At 53.9% G+C, this 10,761-nt stretch overlaps 5 protein-coding genes across 5 annotated transcripts; 2 read left to right on the top strand and 3 right to left on the bottom strand.

The window, feature by feature from the left end:
- Positions 1–375: 375 nt before the first annotated feature.
- On the bottom strand, positions 376–3,344 carry PHACADRAFT_113119 (uncharacterized protein; the record flags this gene model as incomplete). The annotated part of the gene is made up of 4 exons (XM_007391520.1): positions 376–1,905; positions 1,958–2,055; positions 2,121–2,308; positions 2,367–3,344. The coding sequence occupies 4 exons, from the start codon at positions 3,342–3,344 to the stop codon at positions 815–817; spliced, it is 2,355 nt and encodes a 784-aa protein (XP_007391582.1). The 3' UTR covers positions 376–814.
- Positions 3,345–3,416: 72 nt separating this feature from the next.
- On the bottom strand, positions 3,417–5,692 carry PHACADRAFT_136142 (uncharacterized protein; the record flags this gene model as incomplete). The annotated part of the gene is made up of 5 exons (XM_007391521.1): positions 3,417–4,864; positions 4,918–5,185; positions 5,238–5,447; positions 5,501–5,610; positions 5,661–5,692. The coding sequence occupies 5 exons, from the start codon at positions 5,690–5,692 to the stop codon at positions 4,201–4,203; spliced, it is 1,284 nt and encodes a 427-aa protein (XP_007391583.1). The 3' UTR covers positions 3,417–4,200.
- A 110-nt stretch (positions 5,693–5,802) lies between these two features.
- Positions 5,803–7,404, top strand: PHACADRAFT_249153 (uncharacterized protein). Its single transcript, XM_007391522.1, has 6 exons — positions 5,803–6,261; positions 6,317–6,400; positions 6,457–6,462; positions 6,516–6,539; positions 6,593–7,141; positions 7,196–7,404. The coding sequence occupies exons 1-6, from the start codon at positions 6,037–6,039 to the stop codon at positions 7,322–7,324; spliced, it is 1,017 nt and encodes a 338-aa protein (XP_007391584.1). The 5' UTR covers positions 5,803–6,036; the 3' UTR covers positions 7,325–7,404.
- A 358-nt stretch (positions 7,405–7,762) lies between these two features.
- On the top strand, positions 7,763–8,367 carry PHACADRAFT_249154 (uncharacterized protein; the record flags this gene model as incomplete). The annotated part of the gene is made up of 3 exons (XM_007391523.1): positions 7,763–7,828; positions 7,881–8,051; positions 8,111–8,367. Coding segments are annotated over 3 exons (407 nt in total), but the record flags the coding sequence as incomplete, so codon positions are not given.
- A 117-nt stretch (positions 8,368–8,484) lies between these two features.
- On the bottom strand, positions 8,485–10,610 carry PHACADRAFT_249156 (uncharacterized protein). The gene is made up of 10 exons (XM_007391524.1): positions 10,579–10,610; positions 10,122–10,519; positions 9,946–10,072; positions 9,815–9,890; positions 9,685–9,762; positions 9,543–9,631; positions 9,233–9,490; positions 8,817–9,177; positions 8,655–8,766; positions 8,485–8,603 (listed from the first exon to the last, which is right to left on the bottom strand). The coding sequence occupies exons 1-10, from the start codon at positions 10,603–10,605 to the stop codon at positions 8,555–8,557; spliced, it is 1,575 nt and encodes a 524-aa protein (XP_007391586.1). The 5' UTR covers positions 10,606–10,610; the 3' UTR covers positions 8,485–8,554.
- Between the last annotated feature and the right edge of the window lie 151 nt (positions 10,611–10,761).

Genomic DNA, 10,761 nt, shown 5'->3' on the forward strand with positions numbered 1-10,761 from the left:
AGAGTAGGCTCGTGCTCAGGCCGCGCCTCGTGTCCGGCGCGCTGTCTTCATCTGGAGGCGTAGTAACATGCATATAAGCTGCTCGTCGCAGTGGTGTCGCGAAGATTCCGTAGCTTACAAGTATGTGGATCACCATGCGTCTGCACAGCACCCCTCTGCTCTTTATTTGCAGTCTGGCAGATGCGCTCGGTACAACCCTACTCGCGACCACCCTAACCAATGTCTGGAGAATCGCACGACGGCTTGTTACCCACTATATACAGACCTGGCCACTCAAGCTTCTCCGTCAGCCCGTGCTCTATCATCGGTACGCAAGCAAGGACGAAGAACAGGGGTATTGGGAAACAGCTGAACAAAGCCGGCAAAAGCTACAAGCCTCAAATGCAAACAATCCACCAGAAGGCCTGCTCATTTACTACGCACCAAAATTACTTCCGAAATACCGGGACGCGATGCATGAAGAACCTGAAGCGAGGGAAGAATATATTGCTCCGAAGATATTTTGCAAGTGGCATCGGATGGTGTTTCCTGGACAGGTGGGTCGAGGAAGCTCCGGCCGTTAGTGTGTCCCGTACATTAACCAGATAGTACAGCGACAGCCAACCTTGCAGCAAGCGGAGAAAGCTCTAAAGGTGTATAGCAGCCGGGATCGAAGAGAGATGAAGCGCATCGCACGCCTACAGAGCGACCATGCCATCTTCCGAAGACTCGACATCTCTCCGGTATACGGAGAAATTTGGAAAGCGTGGCTCGCCAGTAAGGGGCCCGACACCGCCATCGTCTTCTCTGGGGATGCCGCATGAATGCGCAGAGCCTACTGCTGGCCACGCCGCATGAGGTTCCTGCGCACTCGGCGGCGCTCAGCCCCAGTGCCCTCGGTCTTGCCCCAGCGGAGGAACGGCACCTTCGCGTGATCGACTCCGGCGATGGCGTCCTCGGCGCGAAAGTCGACCATGCCCCACACAGGGAGTTCCATCTCGCCCTTCAGCAGCACACGAGGGTGTGCGCTCGCAAGGAACGCAGGCGGGAGCGGCGTCAGGACATGCAGCTTCGCGGGTGCGGACGAGCTTACGCTGCGGACGAGAGCGAGACCGTGACAGGTCGACGCTGCGGGTGGTGGAGGTGCGGCACCCTGTGTATACGGGATGCCACGCGTCATGCTTGCGTTGTTCTGCGAGGAGACGTCGAGATCTAATGCGCCGGGTTCGCAGCTGACGAGGCCGACAACCGCACCGTTCAGCACGCGGTGAATCTCGTACGGAATGATGTCCTCCGAGCCCGGGCCAGAGAGTATGATAGCGTCCAGTGCGGCGTTCGCGACCAATTCGTATGGTGCTTGCGCGCAGAGCGGTAGGGTGGTATTCCACTCGGTTGCATACGTGCTTTGGAGATGCGATCCACCGGAGCTGGGGATGGGAAAGACTGCGTGGAAGTAAGACAGAAGGGACAGTGTTCGATGATCCGCAGGCGAGTACCGCTGTGACATTGCTGATGAAGGGATCACTTCCAATGAATATCTTGTCGCTATACCGTCAAGTCCAATTTCGAAAGGTGTCAGCACATCGACGTAGTCAACATTCCGGCTCGCTGGCCAAGCGGAGTCTTGCAGTGGTGCCTCGAAAGAAAACACGATAGATGGCTCGACGGTCTCTAAGACCTTGCGAGACAAGTCGGCACCGAGACCTTTCGTCCAACCCATCATGTTCACGACAAGTGGGATAATGTCGGCAATACGACTGTCGCCGTCGCCCTGTGTCTCGAGAAGACCGCTATACTGAATATCGACATTGTATGTCTGCATCAGCGCTCCGATTGCTTCAAGGTATTGCGAAGGGAGATTTCGTGGCGTTGTGGAGCCAAGGTAGTGTGCTCTGTGAGGAATACTGGGGTGGGTGAACGGCGGACCTGTCATCTCACTTAGATTATCTGAACACTGGACGTCAACATTCATACGCACCGAACACTGGATTACCCAGGATGCTTAACGCGACCATACCGCCGGCAGTGAATTCCGATTGTCCAAGATCACATTCCAAAAACGCCACATATTTATACCTGAAATGCAAATGACAGTTTAGAGTCAAGAAGACTTGAGTTTCAGAGGGAGAGGGGAAATTGACCTTGACAGCAGTTTGTTCGCAAGTGTTCTTGCAAATGTGCTCTTCCCCGTCTTCTTGGCCCCCTGCACGAGGAATATTTTCCGTACAAACGTCTTGCCTTCTTCTGCTTCAACAAGAGCTGCCTCTAGAGCACAGGTCCAGGATGACAGCATCACGAATGGCTGAACATCCTGATTTCGATACGTCACCTGTCCAGCGGTGAGTAATGAGTGACTTTGGAAAGAAGGGTGAAGCACGTATACCCACGTAATACACTCCTTCTAAGCCTAAGTCCACCTCAGTCTGCTTCCGCTGCCACCTCGAGGGCTCAAACGCGCCTTCAAACGTCCTACATACGCGTCCAAGACCTTCTACACCAGTCCGGAGCTCCTGCAGTACGACCACGGCGGTGGCCCGAGAAGCAGAGGCAATAAAGCGGGATGGCAATTGGAAGACAGTTGTTCTGGATGAATTCTTTGAAGAAGTACATTCGATGACGGGGAGTGGCGAAGACTGTGGCGCGAAGACCGGATGCGCGAACAACGAAGGTGTAAGCTCGATACCATTCAACCGGATGACGCCTTGGAGGACGATGATGGAGTACGTTCCAAGTAAAGTGAGACGCTCGGTCAGTTGGAGCACGAGTAGCTTGCCTGAAGCAGACGGCGAGATTGCAAGCGAAGAGAGTTCATCCGGGGACAGATGAAAGAAGTTTCGGTCAGGGACTGGCTGAAACGTCGAGAGTAGCTGTGGAGGTTCCTCTGCAGCACGGACGACTGGCTCAAATGTTACATCTTTGGCTTCGTCTTCGGAAGATTCAGCGGGAGGCGCACCGGGCGACCAGGTGTGTCTTCGCTTAGCTTGGGCAGCAGCGGTTGGTCCGACAGGCAAGGAGAACAGCTCACCCGAGCTCTCGCCAGAGCCCGACGTGCTGCTGCTCTCAGACGGATCATGTTCATCATCCACTTCAATGACATCCTCCTGCTCCTTGAAGCTGTCCCTTTCCGCGAAGTACCTCGACGGCTGCTTCTTCTCCGCAGGCTTGGTTACCTTGCGTTTCTTCCTTGACCGCTTCGGGGCGGGTGCGAACGGCTTGCGCTTGGATGGCGGCTCGGTATCGCCTGAGGACTTCTCTGGCTCGGGCGATGGGCTATACGATTTTCGTGGTTGTGGCGGTGAAGGAGCTGCGTGTGCGGAAGTCTGAGCTTGCAGACGCGCTTTTCGTGCAGCGACGGCACTGAGCATGAAGAAAGAAATATGCTTAGCGCCCACCTGGTGGCGTACCCTTCATTTAGCGTAGTCGGCTCGTTCTCCGTTCTCGAGTCCCCCGAATATTCGCTCGCTTTCACACAAAAAATATCGACAGTTCCATCTCTCACTGCCGTTCTCCCACACTTGTGATATGTCTACGGCGACATCCGCACCCGCGCCCGCCTCGGTCCTCTTCGCACGCGGCGTAATTGCCCGCTTGGCTATCTGGCCTGCCCTTCGCATTGCGGTCGAACAAGGCTGGGGTGGTCCCGAATCCGCTGAGAAGCGCACCTGGATTGCCTCGGTTATTGTTGATGCTTTTGACGAGGAGGATCCGAAGCCAGACGTGCCCTACGTCGAGATGCAGCTTCTGCAGATCATGGAGGACGAGTTCGAGACGGCACTCGAGGACGGCAGCGCTGAGGCCGTAGCGAAAGATGTTGTGAAGATGTGGGAGGAGGTTCAGAGCGGGACAGGCGAGCTCGTAAAGCACTTCGAGCAGCATGCTGAGAAGATGAAAGGAAAGAAGGTTGAGGTCGAGGAGATCGCGGGGGATAATAGCGATTGGGGCAACGAAAGCGGGGATGAGGAGGAGACTAGTGATGAAGAAGGCGAGACACCGATGCTCGTTGATTCTCAACCTCCCTTGCAGCCGGAACCTGAGCCAGAGGTCGACGAAGACGGCTTCACCTTAGTTAAGGGCAAGGCCAAGTCACACCGTTGAAGGAAACGAAGGAGCCTTGTAAAAAGGTACGCTCTCAAAACTCCCCCGCACACCGAAGCTCAATCAACTCCCTAGTATGACACAGGATACCCATATAATACTGTAATCCAAGAAATAGCATCACCTTCATGCGTTCTGCGTCCTCCCCAATCTCTTGTCATATGCCATCGGCCGTCCACTGTCTGGATGCGCCAAATCCGCCAACTTCGCCTCTCGCATTCGCACGAGTAGCTGTGTGAGGTATTGCGGCGTAACTACCGCTGGTGCATTGGAATCCGGCGTCCCACTCCGACTCGTCGCTGTACCTCCACTTGCAACACTTCCACTCCTGGGTGTCCCCCCGGAGGATCGCTTTGTACCTGCTCGTGAGGAAGCATGGGTACTGAAAGCGGTACGAGCGGAGCCGTCGTGCCCATCTTCATTATATCGGTCCCACATCGTGTATAACGAGATGATCTCTTGCGCGATACTCGCGATGACTTCCATGTTGACGTTCAGACCGGCCATGAAGCCGATAACGTCCTGGGAAGGCTTCTTCGGCTGGCTCGAAGAAGAACGGGACGAACGGCGCGGATTGCCTGGTGTCGACTGTGAGCTTTGAGGCTGCGGCTGCGGCTGCGACTGCGACTGCGGCTGCGACTGATTACTTGAGCTGCCATGAGATTGATTTCGGATAGATGCACATGTTGGGGCATGGAAGACGAGTGTGAGGTATATAGCGGCAATCGCTATCATATGTGGAGGGTGTAGCAGACACAGGTCCGAGCGATAGGTATCGTTGATGATAAGCCTGTGACCATATATGAAAACTGCAGTAATTTGAAGGCGAAAGCTACGACAAACCAGGCTGTCTGGAGAGCTGTTTCCTGGAGCTCAAGCTTGCCCTCGCCCGTGCCCCAATACCGAGGACCGTCTTGTATCCCAGCACCCAGCTCGCCAGCCTCTGCTTCTACCACGGAAGAGCTATTTTCTTTTCCACACAGGGTCAGAAGGGTTCGATACGGATGGTAGACAATGAGATCGCAGTCGAGATCGTCAACGAGGTAGAACTCCATCTCTGCGAGTTTGGAGTTATCGGAAGGGAAGGACTTGATTCCGCCATAGTCTTCCCCTATAGGCAGGAACTTGAGCGGCGCCTGGCGCAGAAATAAGATCAGGTATACCTCCGAAAAGCAGCCTCGCTTCGGTGACGACATTTTTAATGTGTACAGGAGACTCTTCTGCTTTGGCAGCGACATAGCAGCAGGCCGCGATGACCATGAACGGATCGGTCTCGCAATACGAATTCTTGAGGTAGAACCGCCGGAAGAAGACAGTCGCAGTGGCTATAACGCGCTGTCGGAGGGAGAGCCTCTTGCCCAACTTCGCGATCACTGGCTCAGGGTAGCTGACGCATGAGACTTATAGATGGCACGCATGTACTTACCATTCGCGAGAAATATGTTGAGCAAGTCAAGCAGGTCAGGATCGTCAACGTATCGCAGGTCTTCGGTACGGGCACGCTTCAATGTGGCCCGATCTACGATCCATCGCTTGCTATTCAATGGTTCAACACGACGTTGTCGGCGGTAACAAAATGCACTCACTATTGCGAGCTGGCCCAGAAATCTGTAGCCATACCATCAGAGTTCGGGATACAGGATGGCAGCGCGCGTGTGCCGCATACTCACAGCGGCTTGTTTGTCATTGAATGGTCTGAAGACGGAGTCGGCTGTGTGCCCTAGCCACGCATGATCGTACGTTTTCCAAACTATCGTGGTTGTCCTGAGCTCCGTCGAGGGCCCGAGGGCGCTTTCGATGTTAGATGTTTCAACCGTTGAACTGTTGAACGTTGAACCTTTGGACGTTTGGAGGCTGCGTGTGATGTGCAGGCCCGAACCGTCCCGACAGGGATATAAAGCCGCGAGACGCGCAACCCGCATCTTGCTTACCTTACCACTACCTCCACCGACGACGTGCACGATGTTCTCTCGCTCTGCTTCCCGCACCTTCACCCAGTCTCGTCAGTTCTCCTCGTCGGCGGCGCGCCAGACCAAGGTCGCCGTCCTTGGTGCCGGCGGAGGCATTGGCCAGCCTCTCTCGCTCCTTCTCAAGCAGAACAAGCTCGTCACGTCGCTGAACCTCTACGATATTCGTGGCGCGCCTGGTGTCGCTGCTGATGTTAGCCACATCGACTCCCCCTCCAAGGTGCGCGTATGCGACCGCGTCGCATGTGTAAAATGTCTAATGGTGTTCGCTCCAGGTCACGGGCTACCCCGCGGACCAGCTCGACCAGGCCCTTGAGGGTGTTAAGGTCGTTGTCATCCCTGCCGGCGTTCCCCGCAAGGTACGTTCTACCCTGCTCAAAGGAAAGACTGTACTCATATAAACTTTCTCGTGTAGCCTGGTGTAAGTCGTGTATTCTGTCTTCTCGTCAATTCCCGTACTAAATCCGTCGACAGATGACCCGTGACGACCTTTTCAACGTGAGTGAAGTGGGGTATAGGATATCGGATAACTTCTAAGCGTCTTCCTCCAGACTAACGCGTCAATTGTTCGTGACCTTGCGGCTGCCGTTGCTCGCGTCTCGCCCGAAGCGCACCTCCTTATTATCTCCAACCCCGTCAACTCGACTGTTCCTATTGTCTCCGAGACTCTGAAGAAGGCTGGTGTCTACAACCCTCAACGCGTCTTCGGTGTCACCACCCTCGACGTCGTCCGTGCCGCGCGCTTCCTGTCTGAAGTTACGGGTGCGCACCCCGACGAGTGCAAGGTTACTGTCGTCGGTGGTCACTCCGGCTCGACCATCGTTCCTCTTCTCTCGCAGATCGCACACGGCAAGGGCGTCAAGGGCGAGACTTATGACAAGCTCGTTCATCGCATCCAGTTCGGTGGTGACGAGGTCGTCAAGGCCAAGGACGGTGCAGGCTCCGCGACCCTCTCCATGGCGTACGCCGGTGCCAAGTTTGCCGACGCGCTTCTCCGCGGCCTCTCTGGCGAAAAGGGCGTCGTCACCCCTACTTTCGTCAAGAGCGACCTCTTCGCCCAGGAAGGTATCGAGTATTTCTCGTCCAACGTTGAGCTCGGCGTAAGTATTATTGATTCGTCCTAATACGCACGACGTTTACAAATGTTTATGCAGGTCAACGGTGTTGAAAATATCCACCCTCTCGGCCCCCTCTCTGCTGAGGAGGAGAAGCTGCTCGCGGCTTGTTTGCCCGACCTCAAGAAGAACATTGAGAAGGGCGAGGCCTTCGCTGCTCAGTCATGAGTGAGCTTGCCTTGAAACAGATATCGCGGCTATATCTCTGTGCTTTAGACTGATACCAATAAAAAAAGTTTTAAGTTTGACTAGATGTCGTGTTTTGTATATGTGAGGGGGTCGGACTACTTGGTAGGAGGTTGGTGCTGTCTCATGCTTCAGCGATGAGGACCGCTCATCTGTGGAGTTTGGATCCCAGCGATCTTTCCGATGAAACTTCCTTGTCGCGTAGTTTGGTAGTATCCCTGCTCACTAGGACGCTGCAGCACTTCCACAGATCAAACTCTAAAATGACATGGCCATATAAGCCTGCACGTTGCGTTGGCGAGGTGCTCCTCACTTATCCTCTACGAGTGTACGCAATCAAGGTGAGTGGTAGAGTTCCCCAGCTAGCCGTGGTGTTTAGACAAAATCAGGTCCAGCCACTTGGTACTCAGGAAGTCGTAAAAATGGCAGATCAAACCGGTTTCCAAACCCCTGTTCAATTGAATACAACACTGACACAGATCGAAGGTGCGCGTTCGCCAGCATCTAGACAGCCGAATCGCTCAATTTGCGCCTTCAGACGCGCTCAACTCTGTGAAGGAACGATCAGACCGGCTTCGCACAGAGCACCCTACGCTCGCCACCGTAGGTGGTATCACTCTCATGGTCGGGGGTAGCATTGTCATCATTCCCGCTGTCGAGGCCGCGCTTCTGCTCGCAGCCGGCTTTGGTCCCCTGGGACCTATCGCGGGTACGCCCTGTGACAATTTTGCATTGCACATCAGATCTCAATTCAGTACGACATACTAGGTACGCTGGCACCCTGGCTGCAGTCTGTGTTCTGGGGCGCGCGCACCGGGGGGCTGTTCTCGGCGCTACAGGCGGCAGGCATGACCATCGTTGCGCCTTCCGCTGTCACAACCGCCTTTGCAAGCGTTGCTGCTGGATTAGGCGCTTGGTTTGGTTTCAGGCGACCGTAGTCACCGTAAGCACGTATACTAGCATGTATTCAGTGATATGGATCACTCTGTAACACACAGCTTGTGCAGTGGTGATGAGGCAATAAAGGCGTTCAGTGTAACCGTACGTCTGAACATTAAAGTATTAAGGTCCCCTGGTCGAACTTCGAAGACAAGATTGTTATTCGCAGGATACATTAGCGTTGTTCTGTATGGTCATATTTTCTTCCGAAGAGCCTACTTTTGTGTCAAGGGAATAAATCGTATTGCATTGCATTAGCAGTTATTGAACCTATTATACAGCTTCCCTCTTGCGCGGTGTTGCCCGAAGAATGTCATCCACCCTGCAAGGTGTAGTGAGCGAGTTTGAACGAAGCCGAGAGTAAACAACATACCGAAGGATCATTTCTGCACCCTCACTTGCACTGAGGACGACCTGACGCTTGAGCTTATAGCTTTCAGTGATGCCAAGTTCTTTCATCGAACCAATAGTACCCTGGTTCATATCTACAGTAATGGTGAGCAGTGCCCATAAAGTAAAACTGGGGTTGACTGACCGAGACCGGCATCTACTCGCCTGTCGTAGTGAGCTGCTCGAAGGCGGGACACGAGGTCCGATGAGTCATAGCCAGCGTTATCCGCAAGGATGGTGGGGATCTGGCGGAGAGCTCGCGCGAATGCCTCAGCGGCAATGGCTTTCTTGCCTTCGATTTTGCGGGCTTCTTCCTCAGCAGCACAACTCATGAGCATTTCGGAGCAGCCACCACCAAGGACGACGCGCGTCTCCTTCACGGTCTGCGACAGCACCGAAAGCGCATCGTGTAGCGATCGCTCCGCCTCGTCAATCATCTGGTTCGTGGACCCACGCAGTACCACGGTACAAGCTTCGCCGGCCGCGACACCGGAGAACTTGATCAGCTGAGCAAGAAAGATGTAAGCAGCAAGCCAGGGGCAAAGGTGATTCCTGGCGTACCTTGTCCTCACCAATCATGATCTCTTCAATGAGCTCGCAGTGTCCAAACTTGACAAGATCTGGTCTGTCGAAGGTACTGGCAATCTCGCCACCGGTCACGAGCGAAAGCCGTTCGACGCCCTCGAAATCCGCATGTTCAATAACCAAAATGCCCCTTTCCGCGAGCAGGGACTCAGGGTAGTTGTAGATAAGCTGCCGGTTGACGAAGCAGTTGATTCCATGTGCTGCAATGGCGTCTACCTTCGCCTTCATTTTTTCCTTCACAGCAGGTTAGTCAACCATGCCAAGCGAAGTTTTAAAATACACGTACACGCTCCGCGCGCTCAAGTTCGGCGAGTTTGCCTGTGCTGTCAACCTTCAGACGTGCGCCGAAGACTTTGATCTTGTCGGTATCCATAGCTATAAGGCAGACAGTTAGCTTTGAGACATTTAACGTTATGTACGCAGCTCACATGTGTTAGCGATCATAATCTTGGCATTTTCTAGTCGCTTTGGTGAATTAACAGCAATGGTCTTGTCGAGGATAAAGCCTAATGGCATAGTCAGTAATGTGTCATGCTCCTGCATGGGAATCACACACACCCTCGTCAAGGTACGAGTCGGTGAGCTTGCCGCCTGCCTTCTTGATGATTTGGATATGGTCGAGCTCGGTAGACCCCTGGGCCGTTATATGGTTAAACACCTAACTCAGCTACTAGCATACATGTGCGCACTTTCAATCGTAGAACGGCATCTACAGCAAGGTTGGCGAAGTAGTCCTTGTCTTGCGACAGCACTTTTGATGACAATGTCGTCCGTGCGATGTTGAACAGATCTTGCCTGAATTGCGCCGTGTCATGTCTAATGGCAGTGTCAATGTAGTTACGTAGAGAATGATACATAGACTCACGAGTTGTCGGTAGCTGATTTCTCCAGTGCCTTCAAAGCAGCAGCGCTGGCAATTCGGTAGCCCTCCACAATAGTCTGCGGGTGGATTCTTTGTGCAACTAGTTTCTCCGCCTCTCGCAATAACTCTGCTGCCAGTACGCAGACACTTGTAGTACCATCACCGACTTCGTCATCCTGTACTTTCGAGATGTTGACGAGAATTTTGGCAGCAGCGTTATCGAGCTGTATTGACTTCAGAATCGTGGCGCCGTCGTTCGTCACGCTAATTTCGCCTGTGGAGGCTGACTGTAGGATCTTGTTCATGCCCTTAGGGCCGAGGGTCGATTTGACAAGATCGCCAAGCGCAAGCGCACCGACGAAGGAGGAGAGCCGTGCATTCTCAGCCTTCTCCTCTGTTGCCTATGGCCAAAATCGCGCCACTTAAGGTCTCAGTTACAAGTGTCACGTAATAAACGCACCTCTGCGCCAAAGATGCTCATAGACATGGTGGAGAAAGTATTGGAAGTGGGAGACCCGTCGCGAATATCCCGAGTGCGCAAGCAAATATACTGGCCACCAAACGCAGCCTATATTCCCACGACAATATTCAATACTCGCCCCTACGCTAGGGTCAGATCTATCGAGGAAACACCGTTAACTCT

The sequence above is a fragment of the Phanerochaete carnosa genome, assembly GCF_000300595.1.
Source record: "Phanerochaete carnosa HHB-10118-sp unplaced genomic scaffold PHACAscaffold_2, whole genome shotgun sequence".
NCBI lineage: Eukaryota > Fungi > Basidiomycota > Agaricomycetes > Polyporales > Phanerochaetaceae > Phanerochaete > Phanerochaete carnosa.